Here is a 20,363-nt window from a genome sequence, read left to right as displayed (position 1 = left end):
GAATTTTTTTCTCGAAAATGCGCAGGATTTCGAGGGTATGTCTATTGGACAAAAATGATTGTAATTGGCCCCTGCACCTGAAACTATTTTTTTTAGAACGATTTCGAATTTTTTAATTTTGCCGAATTTCAGGGGAATCTTCATTCATGGTCAGACATTGTATTTTCAGTAAAGAATTTTTTTCTCAAATGTGGGTAGAAATTCGGGGGTATGTCTATTCACCAAAAATTATTGTAATTGACCTTTTCAACCGAAAATAATTTTTCCAGAACGATTCGAAATTTTTTTTTTCCGTCGAAAAATTTCACACCTTCTCGAATTTTTTTCTAGAAAGTGGGTAGGATTTCGGGGGTATGTGTATTCACTAAAAATGATTGTAATTGAGCCCCACAACCGAAAATAATTTTTCCAGAACGATTTGAAATTTTTTTTTTTCGTCGAAAAATTTAGGCACCTATCCCTGTCGATTTTTCTTAAAAATTCGTTTTCCATTTTTAATAAATTTGGTTTGCGCTGTACAGAAAAGTTATTTAATACTTTTTTGTAGGTATCCATGAATTCTAGTTCTCCCCAAAATTTCAATAAAATATATTCACTATTGTAGGAGTTATGGCTATTTGAATATTGGACCATTTTTATGGGGTTTTTCCCATTTTGCTGCGTCAAAGATCAATTTTTCGAATATTTTTGCGATTTCTACATATTCTCCATGAAAATACGCGCTGTTTGCTTTTTTAAACATTAAAATCCTTCAATCCGTTCAAAAGTTATGACGTTTTAAAGATACGCATGAAATTTCAAGGTAACATTTCTGGTCTGAAATTAGATTTTCGGTAAGGAATTTTTTTCTCGAAAACGCATAGGATGTCGGGAGTATGTGTAATAACCAAAAATGATTATAATCGACCCCTGCAACCGAAAATAATTTTTTTAGAACGATTTGTAAAATTTGTTTTTCGCCGAAAAATTTCACACCTTCTCGAATGTTTTTCTAGAAAATGGGTAGGAATTCGGAGGTATGTCTATTCACCAAAAATTATTGTAATTGACCCCTGCAACGGAAAATAATTTTTCCAGAACGATTTGAAATATTTTAATATAATTGTTAATTACTTTTTAACGAAACCTCAGTCAAGAAATTGATATTCTTGATTGTCGTTTTATTTTGGCCTCTAGAATTTCCCATTAAAATTTTTTCCAGGAGTGGCCGAACACCCTGTATAGAGATATGAAGCAAGATGTTATTGAAGGTTCGTTAAAAATATTTTTCGAACCGACGAACGTCAACGGTGAAATCATTTCAGTTAATGAAAAACAAAGCCGTCGGATGACATAGACGTTTCAACTAGCGAGCAAATAAATTGCCACGACAAAAGTTGCCCGTACGTTCACGTTATCGAGTTCTCGAGAAACTTGTTTATCAACGACTCCGTACACATTAAACTAGAAACTTGTTCCCCGGACGAGACGAACGAAAGCTCCGCTGGTTATAGTCGCGGCGTTATTTGTTATCCGCATGTGAACGCGAGCTCATTGAAATCGAACAACGTCGTTAGAGAATCGCGCGAGCGGACGGATGATTAATACATGAGGGACATTTTCGAGGATCGAGCCTCGACGGACTTTCTAACCGGCTGACACGCCACGTGAGATATTCGATCGCCCATATTCCTTTTGAGATCGTCGTCCGACGACAGAAGTGACAATGCAAAAAAGAGATCGCGATCGAAGGCACCGGGAGACAGGATTCATTTATCTAGCGTCGTTTTTCTGTCGCTCGTACGGTGCTAGTGAAATCGAACTTAGTTAAAAAAATTTCGACGTTCTCGATCCAACGTAGCAAAGTTGGATCCTCGATCTTTGGACGATTCTATGTTGTTGGAAATAAAAAATTGTGAAGCTACGAAATACGAGGACTTATACATATATTGTAGAGGTAGCTCTCCTACAACACGGTATCCTATAACACGGTTTCGTTCTAACACGATAAGAAAATTGCAGAAACCTTTGTACAACACTTTTACAGAACTGGATAACATGATTTTTGCTTAACATATTTAAAAACTAAATTACCTTAAAATAATGACACGAAGGAATAATGAACTATAGTGGCTTTACATGGAAATATATAAACAAGTTATAATTTATTAAATTAAGATTGTGTTAAATTAAAATAATATTTTTTGTTTTGTGTTATACATACATTTATATTTTTCATAAAAATTAAGTTGCTTATGTGGAATTAAAAAAAGATATTGTTAAAGATTTCAGTATGACTTGTATTTAATTCGAAATAAAGTGAAAATAAAGAACGTACATCGAATTCATCTGCCATGAATGGGGACTTTGAATAAATTTATAGTGTTCAGTAATTTAAATCGAGAAAAAAGATATTGTTAGTGTGAAAGATTTCGGTATGACTTGAATTTGATTCGAAATGAAGTGAAAATAAAGAGCGTACATCGTATTCTTTTGCCATGAATCAAGACTTTGAATATACTTATAGTGTTTACTAATTTAAATTGAGAAAATAGATATTATTACTGTGTTTGATTAAAAATAAAGTGAAAATAAGGAGCGTACATCGAATTCATCTGCCATGAATGGGGACTTTGAATAAATTTATAGTGTTCAGTAACTTAAATCGAGAAAAAAGATATTGTTAGTGTGAAAGATTTCGGTATGACTTGAATTTGATTCGAAATGAAGTGAAAATAAAGAGCGTACATCGTATTCTTTTGCCATGAATCAAGAGTTTGAATATACTTATAGTGTTTACTAATTAAAATTGAGAAAATAGATATTATTACTGTGTTTGATTCAAAATAAAGTGAAAATAAGGAGCGTACATCGAATTCATCTGCCATGAATGGGGATTTTGAATATACTTATAGTGTTCAGTAATTTAAATCGAGAAAAAAGATATTGTTAGTGTGAAAGATTTCGGTATGACTTGAATTTGATTCGAAATGAAGTGAAAATAAAGAGCGTACATCGTATTCTTCTGCCATGAATCGGGACGTAAGAAGAGATCATAAATCTTGAACCACGAGTCAAGACACGTTAATTATCAGACCTGGCGTCAAAGGTCGTTAAGAATCATTAATGGCGGACCCTTTAATTGCAAATCAAGGCTCTTTAATTACGACTGATATCAGCTTGAGGGATGCGTGTCCGCGATGCATCGCATCTGACAGCCTCGCGCTTGCGTCTCCATTCAGACTTTGATCGACCAAGAAAATTATAACACTCGTTAAGCTATAATACTTTATTTCGTCCCTTTCCTTCGACGAACCTTTCATCTCCCTTCGAAACGAGTAACATCAACTATTTAAAAATTACACATTTCTATTGAAAATAGTAAATAAAAAAAAACACTTATACTATAAAATAATCAATTTTCTGTATATATAATTAACCATATAAAATTCGTGCATAGACGATCTATTAACCCCTTAATGCTCATATTTTTCCAAGAATGATCAGTTTTCTGTATTGGACTTGTTTCTAAGCTATAGAAAAATGCGGTTTTTGTTAATTACTATGTTGTATCTAACGTATAATTTGAAGGAAAACAAGTATTGTTAAACCGTTAAATTAAACAAATATCGTTTTTCAAAGCAGTCAGACTCGGGCATAAGCGTTAAGTGGTTAATTCTGCAAAAATGTAAATAAATAATTCCATCCTACAAAATGGAAAATGTACTTAATTTGAATTTTAAAAAAATCGATCGAATTTTAAATCACCGTAGAATAGTAAGATGGAACGAAATGATTTTTAGAGAATAATGGGAACGTGAAACGTGTAACAAACGAAACAGAAATGGTTTGGAGGACGCTGCTTTTAGCGAAATTATACCGTTTATCGCTCAATCGGGCATTCACATCGAGAACACAATACATAACAGAACTCGTTATTGCGCTTATATAAAAAATAATTGCTAGAGGGAACCCTAAGTGAAAGTAATCGATGCGATTCCGATTAATTAAAAGCGAACTCCGTTTGGTGATTTTTATCTCGTAGCCTCGCTAATAACGAAAGGTCTGCTCGTCTTATCCCCATAAAACTTTAAGCGCTTACGTTGATTCCGATGCTTTCGTATTTCGTTTTAAAATGCTATTTCGACTGTCGAATAAGTCCCGTTGCGATTAAATTTATACGAACCTGTTAAAATTCGCTCGCTTAATCGATCGCCACGGAAATAATAATTTGAATAATTGCCTTGCAGAAATTGCATTATCGCGCGAGGATAAGTGAAATAAATTTTAAAAAGTGACTATTCTTCGTTCGAATTAATTTTATTATTCAAATTTGAAAAATCGACGGCGAAGCTTTCGAACAGCAGTGTATTTAATGGAGAAAAAGACGCGTCGAATTTCGGTCACAATTGAAAACGCAGGACGAGGAATGTGTCTCGGGTGCCTCGCGCGTCACGACGCCGGTTCATAATTACTCGACAAGATTTAATCGAGACGCACCGAGCTAATTAAAAATTCCTCGCCCCTCGCGGACTCTATCAATAAAGAGATAACATCGGGGCTAACGGTAAGAAAATGTCTTCAGCCGTTTCTTCGTTCCGCGAAAGAAAGGGGACGGGTCTTTATCTTCGCGTAAATCTCAAAAGCTATCCGTCACGATATCGCCGCCGACAATTGGTCGTTCTACGGTGAGCTTGCATATTCAAGGCGGCGCGCAACGCGCGATCCAACGCGATCCAGGACGCCGGTGAATCGATCCCCGTAATTGCGTCCTTTGTGTTTGTCGGCTACTTCGCAAAAATCGACGAGGAAGCCGATGAAAAGCGAAAGAACTCCTATTTTTCATCGTGTATCTTGGTTAAAAATAAATATAACATAATCTATGACTTACAACAAAATCTTTGTTATCCAATTTGCAAATTTAAGATTATCCCTAAGTGTTCGATACAAAAATGAAAGTGTTATAAGAGGAAATTTAACAAATATCTGGAATAGTAAAATAGAACTTAATATTGATTTGATTCGAACATAAATAATTAGTATTTTGTAAGTTGCGCGTTTGAGGCAGCAACACATGCTGGGACCATCTGCTGAGGAAACACGGAATGGAATCGCTCGTTACCCGTTTAACTGTCGACAGATATCTTGCTTACCGACCCGTTTTACCGACTTCTGCGATTGTATCCAATGAGCCTCCCTAACTGACCATATATAGATCTCTGCCATTACCTACGTTTCCTGAATTACCGCGGGAGCATAGTGACAAATCACGATGGGCATCTCTGCGGAATTACCAACGTGCAAACGATAAATATCACTAGACTCGTCTCGTCGATGGCTGTACCCCAGAAAAGTGAACAATTTGTTTTTGGAGCACATCAACCCCTGCAGGCTTAACCAGCTTGAATAATCGATGCTCTAGCCTGTTAGTTTATTATCTATTGTTAGAATTTGTCTCTTTTTGAGTCCAACATTAGTCTACAGTATATTTTATTCCAAATTGAGTCTTCAAACCTAATTGACACCTAGAGTACTACCAGAGCACCTGCTAAATCAAATCCCCAGAACTATCTAATTCTAGCTACACATACATGGGTACCTGTGTCAACAATAATCTTTCTATTATATAGACATTGTTTCCTTGCAAACCTAATTGACAGAGTACTACCAGAGCACCTGCTAAATTAGATCCCCAGAACCATCTAATTCTAGCTGCAGATACGTAGGTACCAACAATAACCTACCCAGTAGTATCTAATACACATCCAGATCTGAGAAGACGTAGAAACCACTAGCCCAAAACTAAACGTATGACCCCGGATTTGCAAATATTTACATACTTCTTGGACAATATGCTGTAAGTCCAGTTTCGTGCTCGTAGCTGCGCGTTCCATGCGTCGATTGCACCCGTTCTAACTCCCACCGGTAAGCAGAGGCGGAAAATAATTAGCCCCGGGACGAAAATTCGGCGCGGAAACCGGTTTCGTACGGCGTCGTATGTTTAGCCGACTAATTGACCGGTCGAAAAGGGGGTGGGCGGCGGAGAACGAAGGGCGCGGATCCACCTAGCCGACGGTAATAAATATCCCCCCTCAGCTACCACTCCGTTAAAAACGTAACTGATTCGGGACATTCCTGTAATGATCGGTTTAAGCGTATGATTTAAGACCCATCCCGTTAAGTTCCACGGAAAAGCTCCGACGGGCGTCCCCCGTCGCGTTGCATACTTCTGCCTTAATGCACGCTCGTTCCTCGATCGCAAACAACTTCCAGCCTGAACGGTGTTTACGGCATTAAACGCAAAGAGGCCACTTAACGTGATTACAAGCTGTCGTATTGGCTTAGAAAAATCCCGTTCCCCGGTGTCGACCTGCAGAACCGCCGTTGTCTGCGTCCACCATGGCGATTTCATCGCGAAGACGGTTCAGGATGCGTCAGGGGTGTCGCGTTTTGCTCGCTCAAAGAATTCATTTCGATTCTAAGAACAATATTGGGTTGTCAATCCTCTGCTTAGAGGAAACAAATTTTAAAATTTCACCACACAGAGCTTAAAGGATTCATTCAACAGGAACGGGGATTATGTAGACAAGTGGGGGAATACTCATCGTTGTGTCTGAGAAATTTAATAGCATCGAAATCACACTTGACACACACCTGGAAGCAATTGCGGTTTCTATATCTCTTCTAAAATAAGGAATTCAAGTTAAAAAGCAGATATCGTTAAAAGTCATATAGTAAACAAGATATTTATCGACGCTAAAAATGTTGAAAAATCGCCTTAAAAGCGGAAAATTCGGGTTCAGATCTAGGACGATATTTTTCTTTTTACATTAACAGTCATTTCAAAATTTATAAAAAAGTTAACTTTAGTAGTGAATTGACTAAATCTCGAAATAAATGATTTTATAGAATATTTTATGGAAATGTTAATATCAAAGTAAACAGAAAAGGCAAATGTTTGAGGTTTAGTAATGAGGATAATTTGATACACGAATACCAATATGCTTAAATTATTTATTAATTGCAATAATTTATACGATACGCGGCAACTTTTGTCGCACACCTTGTATTCCACGACATTTCAATTAAGTCGTTTCACGCTGTGGATACGTGGCTGACAGAGACAGAGTGTATTCAATCCGTCAGAGGAGAAATTTTTAACTAATAAGGGACGTCGCTCAAGCGTGACGCGTCGATTTTAATAAAACTCTGCAGGTTCGTAGTCTAGACAAAAATATTCGACATTTATCTCCTGTACCTTTGGCAAAAATAGTTATACAAAATCAAACGATGAACATGAATTTCTTAATATCTGAAGAACACCTAAAAATTTAGAGCATTCCTTGACCAGTGTACAAATGGACCCTTTTCTTAAGCACGTACTCGTTTCATTGACAATTTTACTCTCTCGTATTAACCCCTTGTACTCTGAGAATCTTTATTAATGTGAACAACTAGCAATACCATTTGCAATTTTGTGATGTGACTTCCAAAAATAAAGTAATGTATAAATATACCTATAATCTAAATTTTATTCATATATTTTTTAAACTCAATTTGTGTCGTCATAAATGAAACCTGAACATGGTACGTAAGTTAAAGAAAATAAATAGAACTCCTGAATTTTAATAATAATGTGGCCCTGTTGAGGATTACATATACTAAACAAATTTAAAACCCTTAAAAAACAAAACCATGAGAGGTTTCAGTGAAGATATCAACACATAGATGACATAAATTTTCATTAAAGAGCTACAAGAATTAATTCTCAAAATTAGACGTTAACCCAAGTTTAAACTAATATCGTATAATATATGTCAATGTAATTATTTGAAGATATATCTAACCCTCCATTAGTTCATTATTAAATGCTTGAAAAGAAACTTGATTTCCATTTACCAATTTGGTAAAAATCAACATTAAGTAAAATAATTCAATTGAGATCGAGAGTCCACTTAAGAGTTAAAAAAAATAAATAGAACTCCTGAATTTTAATAATACTGTGGCTCTGTTGAGGATTACATATACTAAACAAATTTAAGAAACGTAAAAAACAGAACCATAAGAGGTTTCAGTGAGGAAATCAACATATAGATGACATAATTTTTTATTAAGAAGCTACAAAAATTAATTCTCAAAATTAGATGGAGCGTCCACTTAAGAGTTAAAAAAAGTAAATAGAACTCCTAAATTTTAATAATACCGTGGCCCTGTTGAGGGTTACATATACTAAAGAAATTTAAAACCCTTGAAAAACAAAACCATGAGAGGTTTCAGTGAGAATGTCCACATATAGCGACACGATGAACTGTAAAAATAAGTCCTATGATAAAGTTCCTTTTTCCCTGGACAATTTGAGTTTGGTCTAGCCAATTAACGTATTAAGGGGTTGAATCCTTATCGCTGCAACGGACCAGAGACCATCGAGAGTTCGCCAAAAGAGACCGACGCGACGGTTACCCGGCGACACGAGCCGACCAACGGGCCGGGGGAAAAAATGAAGGAAAGGTCGAATCGGTAAAAGACGGTTTCGCGTTCGCCAGACCGCCATAAAATCCGAGCGAGCTCGTCTCGGATTCGCGGCACGCTCGGAATTTGCGAGCGCCTTTAATGAGGCAGTTTTATATCGGCGTCGGCAACACCGAAGGGAGGTTGAGAACCCCAAAGGTGGCTCGTGCTCGATGATGACCTCTGACCGGCGAAGACCGAGGAGTGAGACGAGGCCATGCCTGGGCACGCGAGGCCCAAGACTTCGCCCCGAGGCACGCGCACCATTCCCCCTTTCTTCTCTTTTTTCGTCTCCCATTCTCTCTCCCCAACCACCACCCACCCCCTCTTTCTGCCCTCTCTGTCTCCTTTCCCCGTTTCTTCGCTTGCTCGTCCTTTCCCTCCTTTTTTCCTCCCCCCCTTTATCCCCTCGACTGGCTCTCCACGTAATTTTGCGCGATTGGCCGGTGTCATGCCGTGCCAGAACACTGCCCATAGAACTCCATGATGCGGCGCGCCGACCGGTGGACACGGAGAGAGGTGAAACGGTGGTTGCTTTGCATGTGCAAGTACAAACCCCCCCCCTCCTCCGCCGTGACGCTGGATCAAGATCCATTTGAGATTCTTTGGTCAGAGACTCGGGGCGTGATCGGTGCCAGGGATCGTCGGGGATTTCCAGCCGCGGCTATCTCTGGATCGCGATATTTTGATAGGCTGTCGCGGATAGGATCTCGGGTCTCGCGCGCTAAACTTTCGTCATGGTGTTTCGCGGTAGGATGTTTCAGGTTCAAAACATTTTCGATACTTAGTTTCATATCTTAGTAACGAAAACCTGATTCAGCCGTTTTTAATTAAAATATCAAACCTGGAATTTGGAGAAATATGTGCACAGTATTTGAGAAAGTTTGTAAATCTCACCACGAATAGTATAAATGGGTTAGGAGAATTACGAAGCTACCCTGTCTTTTTCTAGAAAATGTTCTCGATATTATATATGTACAATATTTGAGAAAGTTTGTAAATCTCACCACTGATAGTATAAATGCATCTTAAATGATGGTGGACGTGTAAAGGTACCCGATTTTGGACCGTCAAACATCGTCAAACTGCTTCAAACTGCGTCAAATATTGGGTGTATCGGTTCCGGGACACTGTGTATTACCAGAATTCGGTGCTCAGTGGCTCGAATCGAGTTCCCGTGCGTCGCAAAGGCGCATGTATTCGGAACCGATAGTACATACATTAAAATCGCTTGCAAACACGGCGCTGAGCGAGCCCCGGTGCTTCGTCGCAGGTCAGGTCCATAAACCGTCACTCTCTCCTCCGTTCACCCTTCGAACTGTTTCCTTACCCCCGGCGACCTTTCCTTACCGGGCAGACCAATCGCGAGGACGTAGGAAGAACACGAAACCTCGAACGAATCCGTTTCCAATCCATTTCTATTAGAATATGTACAGTCGTATGCATGGATATTCAATAAACCACCGTTAACCGGTAGCGGTTTTCGTCTCGCGTGAGCGTACTTTTGTTTCCAACAGAGACCAAACGAGACCAAACACCTAAAACTGTCCATGGAAATCGAAACTTTGTTCTTAGACAATTAGAAATTAGCGTATCCCAATTTTTTGGACTGTTAAACTTCGTCAAACTGCTTCAAACATTGTCAAATATCGAGTGTATCAGTTACGAAACACTGTGTACAGGGCGTATACAGGCCACCCCTGAGAAAACTTTTAATGGGGGATTCTGGAGATCAAAGTAAGACGAAAATCAAGAATACCAATTTCTTGATTGAGACTTCGTTAAAAAGTTATTAACATTTAAAGATAGTAGCTATCACCACAGACAAGGTATAGGAGTAGATCTTGCATTAATACGCATTGTTTGCATTTCGAAACATTAAAATCCTCCAATCTATTCAGGAGTTATAACGTTCTAAACATACGCATGAAATTTCAGGGGAATCATTCATTCTTAGTCAGACATTATATTCTCGGTAAAGAATTTTTTTCTCGAAAGTGCGTAGGATTTCGGGGATATGTCTATTCACGAAAAATGATTGTAATTGACCCCTGCAGCTAAAAATAATTTTTTTAGGACGGTTTAAAATTTTTTCATTTTGTTGAATTTATTGAATTTTTTTCTCGAAACTGAGTAGGATTTCGGGGGTATGTCTATTCACCAAAAATGAATGTAATTGGCCCCTGCACCCGAAAATATTTTTTTTAGAACGGTTTGAAATTTTTTTTTCGACGAAAAGTGTCAGTAGAATATTCCTGGTCAGACATTATATTTTCAGTAATGAATTTTTTTCTCGAAACTGCGTAGGATTTCGGGGGTGTGTCTATTGACCAAAAATGTATGTAATTAGCCCCCACAACCAAAAATAATTTTCTCAGAATGATTTGAAATTTTTTAATTTTAACTTTAAACGTTAATAACCTTTTAACGAAACCTCAATCAACAAATTGCCATTCTTGATTTAATTTTTTAATTAAAATTTTTCCCAAACCTAACCTAACCCTGTATAGTTTGTCTACAATTTGTCATAGAATTTATCACGCGTTCAGCCTCCTCAAAATTCAAGAGTCCCGTGCATTTGGATTTATTTTCTTCAGCATCCGATCACGAAAATTAATTTCTTTGAGCTCCTCGATGAATTCCAAGTGCGCGGGGTTGCTTCGAACAACGCCCAGACGCCCATCCCTAATAAATGGACGAGTCAACGTGGAAATTAGGGCGTATGGGAGTCGCGGGAATCAGATTCGCCAGAAGTCTGGTGTCCAAGGGATCGAAAGAGGATGCTCGGGCGCAAAATCGAGCAACGCGGCCATCGGGGGCCGGTCTGCGGATATCAAGGTGAAGGATACGCGGGGCAGGTATCCGCCGCGAAGTCCCGAAGGGGGCGGTGTGAAGGGCGTAGCCCGCTAATTATAATTATACCACGGTGGTATTAGCAGCGTGAAATGCAACGTAAATTCTGGTGAAATACTTGCCGCCCCTCGGGGTCCCGGGCGCGCAGCTCGTTTGCCAAGCAGCGCGCGCTTTGTTTCGCGGCCGCGCGAGTCGTAGATCGACCTCCGCATTGTCGTACATTACCGCGCGGAAATAAATGAGTTCGTTACGCGAGAAAAACGAGAGACACGCTAACGACACACGGTCCGGAACGTCCGACCGGCTGCGGCCGGGCTCGCCGACGATTCGCCTCCATTTGTTCGCGTCGTTATGCCATTTTAATTACGTCGCATTAATTACGCGGCAATAATTAGAAACGAAACGTCGATGTCACTTCCTTAAGCATCGTTTTCTAAATAACGTCGTGCAACGAGGCGAACGGACCGGGGAATGATCGATACTCGACGGTTCTAGTCGTCCATAATATTCCGGATCGTCTTCAGCGGAGAATGACAACCCTCTCGATCATCAGTTTTTACTTTTTCGAAATTGGAGATTTCTCTTTTATTTAATTGTTTTCTGGTTGGGTTTCGAAGGATAGTTTATTTATCGAAAAGGACCTACGAAATGTATGTTTATATTTTTTATTTCTGTGATTTTTTGCATTCGATTTGTCAAAATTTGTAATGCGGTGTGCAGAGATATAGATGTTAGTTTGGGTGTACCACAGGAATTTATTCTTGGCCTTTTCTTTATTATTCCTTTATTATTCGATCATCATTTTTTACTTTTTCGAATGGAAGTTTCTTTCTTATTTAATTAGTTTTCAACTAGCTTCGAAGGATACTTCACAAAACTAATTTGTTTTAGAGAGACGTTAAATTATATTTTATTTATCGAAGAGAAACAAGGAAATAAATTTTTATAATTCTTTCTCTGTGAGTATCTAAAGGGCTGCACTCGATTTGTTAAAATTCGTAATGCGTTATCTAGAGATATCGTTGTTATTTCAGGTGTACCACAGGGATCTATACTTGGTCCTTTGTTGTTATATGTATAAACGATCTGCCCACCATATTTAAATCTGCCATTTCTTTATTATTCTTAAACTTTTCATGATACTTCTCTACTGCCATTTGATCCGGACAGACTGTTTACATTTACCTCGAACATACTCCCACTCAATATATCGAAGTGTCACTTCATGGGTATTTTTTACAAGAGGCATTGTGGAAACTAACTGGTATAAATCAATCTTTTTCATACATTGAAATATTTAAGAGTTTAAATGAAAAACAGAACTTGTCAACGGTTGTGGTGCGTTGGACACACTGGCTCTCATGCAGTCATCGAAGTGCTGCAGCGTCATTGGATCGTGTACAGTACAGGATGGGTTACCGCTTGGGGGGAAAACACGTGTATTGTTGTACATAGTGTGTTTATATTATAAATATCTCTCTCTCCCCATCAATTTTAAATAATTGAGCATTATTTACCCGTTAATATAACAAACAAAAATACTATTGTAAATAGAAGAAACACAGTGTAATAAAAACAACACTTGATAAAAATAAATGAAAAAAATCCATAAGAAAAGAAACTACATAAATTAAGAACTATAACACTAATTCGTAAATAGAAGATGGGTAGCTCACAGTGTAATAAACAAAATTTGGTAAAAATAAATGAGAAAAATTCATAAGAAAAGAAAACTACGTAAATAGAGAAGTATAACACAAACCTACTTCATAAATAGAAGATGATATCACAGTATAATAAACACTTGATAAAAATAAATGAAAAAATTCATAAGAAAAGAAAAACTACCTAACCCAGACCTATTATAACACTAATTCGTAAATAGAAAGTGGAGTAGCTCACAGTGTAATAAACAAAATTTGGTAAGAATAAATGAAAAAAATTCCTACGAAACAAAAGTTCCTTTCCATTCACAATGAATCCCCCATTCCTAGTGTACAAATAACTATCAACTGCAAGTAGTACTGCCAACTTTCGATTCTCGAGGGCCGTGTATCGCGAGTACGGGTTTGATTTGCGCGCTAACGATAGTCGGAGTGGACTGTAATCGTCAAAACTGACCAATAGTGGCCTCGATCGCCCTTCCAGCGGTCCGTTGCAGAGCTTTTCTCCGGGTACTCCTTCTCCCCGATGCAGCCGGTGCACACACCAGTCGTCCCGGCGTTCCTAGTTGTTCGATTTCGTCGACGAATCGCACGTAGAGAGCCAGCACCTTGCAATTACGCGGAAAGGCGGTCCACCCACTCCGCGAGCCGAGAGCGGCGTAACAGGGCCGGCACGTTCTCCCTCCCTTTGCCCCCGTGCTGTTTCATTATTAATTATCAGGTCGCCACTATGTTATTAGTGCACTAGGAGAAACCGCCCGCCTTCCTGCTGGGCGAACGGCGCCGGCTCAGGGACTCAATCCTCGAGCGAAGCTTAAGTCGACGATGATAAATAACGACGTGGCGGGTACACGCGCACGTATAATCTGCCGCGTAGCCGTTTGAGCGACACGCAGGTGTAATTACTATTATCAATTAGCGAACGGGAAGGGGAGATTTATGAATTCGGAATGTGGGCTGCCGCTAGACTTTGGTTACTAGCGTACCAACGGTTCCTTTCTCTTTTCATCGGTGTCTCGAAGGTGGAGCTCGTTGCATCACTGCTAGGTGAATTTCACATACGAAAAATTACGCTACGTAGGGTAGATTCTAACGCGTCGAATCCGAATCTGTTAGGAATTAACCGTGGAAAGAAATTGTTGATTCGTAACGATCTTCTCGACGTCAAGTTTGACGTCTTATATTTGTAGAACACACTGCTTTATATTGGATAATTGATAATTAACCTGTTGTATAATAACGAGACTGACTCGTCAGAAGTTGTCAACTTTCGCAACCATGAGGCTACCTATCATCAAGATTTATATATTAAAATCAACGCACTTTTACATTCACGAGGTATCTGCTAAACAATTACTTTCCTGGTCGTTTCTTATACGAACATAAACAAAATTGAATACTATGCGTTTAAAAAATTATTTGGAATTAAATTGTAAAGTAAATTAAAAAATGAGAAACGTGATAAAAATTTTTCTATAAAATATCAAATCATCGTGAATATATTTTAATTCGTCCCTTGAATGGAGCTGTAATTTTTATTCTAGATTAAGTTACGCGGTTCTGAAGACAACCTCGCGATAAAAATGTTAAATGTATCTCTCGTTGGAGAGTTACGATTATTTTCGCGTATGCTTCTTTGCTTAAGTCAGCTTTAAATCCTCCGTTCTCGACGGGGAAAAGAAATCTCTGTCGCGTAACTGTTACCTCTTCCTAGATACGATTAACCGGGCGCAGAACAAAAATGGCGTGCAAAGGACTCGGGGAACTTTACCGCCGCGAGGAAAAAGAACGGTTCCGAGATTTACAACGAGAAGCAACCCGCGGTCGTAATCTCGCGTTAAGTCTTTTAATGCCGCGCGAGACGCATAATTATCATATTTAAATTGCTCGAGCTTCTTCCGAGGTTGTAACTCACGTTAATAAACCGTGCGTATCGTTGAACCGGTGACAGCGGAATAGAGTCGCTACCAACCATTATCGATAAGATATCGTCGACCGGTCGATTTATTTTTTACCCGCGTTTCGCGGTCCCCCGGTAAACGTCGTATTTTAATTTTCAAGGAAAACAAGCGTAGTTAATTTGCAGCGACAGGCTCCGACCTCCTCGATAAAATGCACGAAAAAATCTATAAACTGAACGTGTGTCGAAGAGCAAGGTCGCGATTTTATGGGAGTTTAAAAGGAAACCTGATGAAATTAATAAGAAATTTTTCATGCAGCAAACTGTACAATTTGATAATCGAGCCAAAAGTAAATGTAATTCGAATTGTTCTCAATTTTACTGTGTTATTTAACCCCTTGACGTACGATTTAATTTCAAATAATTTTTTAAACGTATACTATTTAATTTTATTTATATTTGTTCATAATGTAAAAATGTGTTGATTTTAATATTAATAAAACTTGATGACGAGTGAATAGCCCCATGATTGTAAATGAGGGGTTAAATTAAATTATTGTTTACTCGTTGAACGTCTAGGTATTATAGTGTAGGTTGCTCGCAATATTTTGTATATTTCACTTAAGAACACGTGTTTAAAATAATAATCTGTTGATCGCAGAAGTAACCTATTACGAAGCTTTGAAAACTACATGTTTTAGTCACGCAACTATAAGCTTGCCACGAGGAGGAAGAGAATACCAATTAATGGCCACCCGCGTTCTTTTTACGTCGAATTAAATTTGGTTTACATCATCTCACGAAAGATTTGTAATCTCACGTTGCGTTTAAACGTGCCAGAACTTTGCTCATTAAAATCTGAATATCGTTTCTATAGTACATTGTTTGGCTATTGTTGCAGCACCAATGCATCGAAAAGAATAAACGTCGATAGATAAGATCGGACGTATCTTGAATTATTAACTCTACGGTTATTCGTACTCGTGACAGAATTGTAACATTGCAATATGACTCTAGAACACACATGTTGAACTCATTCTGGCTCGAGGGCCAATCTGCACTTTGCTACCACCTGTCGTGGGTTGAAAACGTTATTATTTTACAACAGTCAAATACACTTTCGACGCCATTTATCAGTTACATCGACGCTCGGTGATTACTCAGTCGTATCGTGAGAAATTTAATTTATAATAAAAACGTTTTCTTCTTCGAACTTAACAGGGGAGAAATATAATTTCAAATGATAATATTAAAATGATAGATACAAGGGATCTAAGAGATTTCGTTAATTTTTTGAACGTAACGTGGAATTAAAAGAGAATCCGTGAAATCGAGATACACCCCGACGTTTCATTCTTTATTCCGGTCGACGTAAACTCTCTTCATCCCTCTTTTACGTCAGCCAAGGCTTTTCCCGGCGGTTTTTTCCGCGGAGAAACTCGGACTTCGTTCCGCGGACTGAAACGAGTCTCGACGCAAATAAGATAATCTCCATTATAAACTCGGGGGTAGGGTGAGTAAACGACGAGGAGTTATTTACTCGGAAAGAGGGGAGAAAGGAAACAAAGTAATAACAACGGAATGAGAATAAGAAGGCAGGTTTGAATCCTTAGGTCGTGCCGCAAACTTCTTAGCGCAGCCGCGTTAAGGCGGCTTTCTATCGCGTTTATCATCCGCGGCAAAGGGCGACTTCCAACCTCGTTTCCCGGTCTAATACCGCGATTCTCCGTTGACCACACAGCCGGACCATATTTTTATCTAGATCTTCACTCCGAAACGATAGAAACAATAGTTTTCGAATCATGTTATCGAAGTAAACATTTTCAAAATGAAATGTCTCCCAAGAAAATTACTTACGAAAATTCAAGATTTATTTTAAGAAAAATTCTTGTTGACGAGATTGGAACAACTACCGAATTTTGCAAAATAATGTGAACGTTCTCGAACGCGTACAGAGTATCATTTTCGCGTAAAATTAACGAACAGAGGGGGTGGTTAATACAATTACTTCGTTTCCATTCAACGCGCAACAATTAGACGCGTTTCTCTTTTTAGTTTTACGGTTTTCCCGTTCGTAGAAAGAATTTCCATGTAGCAGGAAAATTAAAGGAAATAATACCGAGCGAATTGCGCGAGTAATTGAAGCGAAGGGACGGTTTATACATTAACGTGTGCTGCTTAGCGAAATTTCATCGTTGGCTACAACGCTCGTATTGTTAACCGACGGTGTGCGTAAAAAGTAAATAACGATAGCCACAAAAGGAGCATTGTATCTTTAATTGAACCTTTCGCCCGAGCCACCGGCTTCCTACAACGGTTAACGTCGTTGAATTAATAATCTAGCGTGCTGGCAAATAATGGTGAACAAGTCGTGCTTCCGTACGAAGAACCGCCCCCGTAGTTTTAATTTCGTTAAAACCGCCTATTTAACCGGCGCTGAATAGACCAATTTATTTGTTTTTGTAATTCTCTCCCTTTTTTTACCGTTACAGGATTTCACAGCCACAAAAATAAATCTCGTTAATAACTCGGGTGGGATAACACCTCAACGAATCGGGTTTTCTTTTTTTGTGCACGAAGAACACTATAATTTTGCAGCGATCCAATAACTTGACTTTAGTTTGTATTATACAACGCGATTAAAGGAATGGATGATTAATTGGTCCATTAAGCATTTCACATTTATCTGGTATCGAGTTGTTTATTGAACCAACTAATCGTCCGTGTCTCTAATTGCATAATTGCTTGAATACGAACGCTGTTAGTACACTTATAAACATATGATCACAGACGTATTTTATCTTTACGACTTTGCAACGCGATTACAGATTGCGTGTTTTTAATTTTTTTTAACATGAAACCACATTAGTACTGTTTCGAAAAATGTGACGTTAGGTCTGGGTTAGGTCTGGGTTAGTACGCTGTTAGTACACTTATAAACATATGATCACGGACGTACTTTATCTTTACGACTTTGCAACGCGATTACAGATTGCGTGTTTTTAATTTTTTTAACATGAAACCACATTAGTACTGTTTCGAAAAATGTGACGTTCGGGTGCTTTTATTTTCACAATTTTGCAGTACTATTAAATCACTATGATAGAAGTATTAAGAAGACCGCCACGTCGTGACAGTAGGCTGTGCGTTGGTGATTTCAATGCTTGGATAGAGCGATGTCTTTAAGACTGATATTAAACCAACTTCATTAAAACTCACAGAGCATGTATAATACAACATAATACAAATATCTAATATTCCCTAAGAGTTTATTTAGTTTGACTAAAAAATTAAACCCAGATTTAAAAAGATCCTATTATGTATTCCCTTCTTACTGCACAATTTTTATTTGTACTTGCACGTACCAGGTGTTCGATTCTAATCGATCCGCAATAATATTAATATTCTTGGGAATATTTTGAAAATAATTCGTGGTACGTTCTACACGAAATCTCATATTTCAATTTGAAAGTCAGATTCTGACACGGAGATCGTTTTTTCGTTTAAACAGATAGGGGCTCGAGTGTATCCTGAATTTCCAGAAGATTCATAGTCTTGTAATCTCTCTAATTTCCGGAAGCTTGTACGCGGCAAGCCAGAGAAACTTAACGTGGCGTGTCGAACGATGTACCCGCCAGATAACTAAACAAATGAGTGGACGTACGATCAAATAAATTTTTCGCTGATCCCTCGAAAGATACCCACAGGACAATTACCTTTTTAAATTGTAATTAGTCACGTTTAGAGACGAGAATTCGAATAAATTAATCGCAATCTGAAGATATTATGAAACAACGATAAAGAATTTGTATTTTCTTATTAATAATATTCATTTCTAAAATGATATAATCGATAAAATAATTAACAAGTTGTCAACCGTCTGCTGTGGCGGTCAACGCAGGTGCTTCGAACTTCCAACGTTCATAATAAATGCATCTTTAAACTCGTAAATTTTTTAATAATGTTTGTAAACTCATCACTGACTGGTTAGCGAATCGTTCGACGAGTGACAAATGAACAGAGAAGACTGTGAACGATGGATTTCGCAAAATGGCGCGGCGTGGAAGGTCGAAAAACGTAGATTAGTGTCGCGTATTCGCGATTGCGGCAATCTCGCGTACATAAATGCAACGCACTTACCCAGGATGCACCGCAGTCACCACCTCCGAGGGTCTGAAAGGCTGGCATGCATCTGAACGTCATTCTGAGCTCTACCGCCGAAATACTATCCAAAGGTTCACCGCGGTGCTCCGGTCACAACTTACCTAGAACAAAGCGAAACACTTACTTAGCAATCGAGAAAATGATCCAACGAAACTAGAGGACCAAAATCTAACTTAACCATATACAGAATTTCATCAACACTGGACTTGAAATTTAAATGATTAAATATCGTCAAATTATAAGTAGATACGTTGACTTGTTCCTTTTTTACCAAATACAGAATTTTATTAACACTGAACTGAGATACTTATAGATTCTAATCATGACAGTAAGTAAAAGTAGAAATTAAAAAGGGGTGAGCTTCTTCACCAATCAAAAAAGTTGGCCACTTTATTTGTCAATTATTTGAGGCAAAGTGAAAATTTAAACGGTTAAATATCGCCATATTATAAGTAAATACGTTGACTATTTCCTTTTTCAGCAGTTAGTTTATGCCATTCTCAAATTGTCTTGGTTTAACACACGTATTCTCGTTTACATCCTATCATTATATAGTTTTTGTTTAAAATTTCTTACTCGAGCAGGACTCATAACCATAAACGCTGAAAGGACAATCGTCGTGTTTATCCCGCTGCGTTTCTTGCCAAGTGATTTGTGACACGTCGACTATTATGAAGTCTCGGATAATTACAACTCTATTGATTGAAACACTACATTTTCTCACATCGCATTCCTTTTGGTTATTAAGTTATCTACTCAAATAACAATTATCTGCGTCAATGGCATGAAATCTACGAGCTCGGTAATTGCGTAAAAATGTTGGCACGCAACTTCGTGCGAGCGACAGAAAAACTGGTTGGTATTAGCTTCGTGATCGTTTTAAACATTATGGACACTTTAAACGGTCATCAGTATCGGAGTATAATATTTTATGTCGATAAACTGACCACGCTGATGCGTCAGAATATGTATATTTCCGATTTTAAAATAGATATTAAAATGTTTCGCTTCGATTCATATGGTACACTGTTATCATTGAGTTGAGTAATTAAAAGCTCATTTTAGTGATTTGTAATTGTAAAAACGAAATTAATATTGAATAAAGGTAAACTTTGGGGAATATTGCAAGGGAATCGAAAGTACCATACAAAGGTATTTCAGAGCATGATGGCAAAACTGGCAGTTTGCAAGCGGAACAGACGGCAAGCGGCCTCGAAAATTCGTGTAGAAGTTAATAATAGTAGACACTGGTTTAAGCGGCCATCTAACTGTCAAGACATCATTACTTTCGTCAA

The 20,363-nt window shown here is 38.2% G+C and overlaps 1 protein-coding gene across 3 annotated transcripts in view; it reads right to left on the bottom strand.

The window, feature by feature from the left end:
* Tfap-2 (transcription factor AP-2) overlaps positions 1–20,363 on the bottom strand; it is a 309,571-nt gene that overhangs the window by 150,554 nt on the left and 138,654 nt on the right. The window contains exon 2 of one of the 3 annotated variants that reach the window (XM_076763704.1): positions 19,045–19,164. The exons of the other annotated variants lie outside the window; for them this stretch is intronic. Within the exon in view, the coding sequence (XP_076619819.1) occupies positions 19,045–19,107 (63 nt within the window). The 5' untranslated portion in view covers positions 19,108–19,164. The remainder of the gene's footprint in view (positions 1–19,044; positions 19,165–20,363) is intronic. 3 annotated transcript variants of the gene reach the window in all.

The sequence above is a fragment of the Colletes latitarsis genome, chromosome 4 (assembly GCF_051014445.1).
Source record: "Colletes latitarsis isolate SP2378_abdomen chromosome 4, iyColLati1, whole genome shotgun sequence".
Taxonomy (NCBI): Eukaryota; Metazoa; Arthropoda; class Insecta; order Hymenoptera; family Colletidae; genus Colletes; species Colletes latitarsis.
The sequence above is the reverse complement of the archived record's forward strand: the minus strand, read 5'-3'. Positions and strand labels throughout refer to the sequence as shown.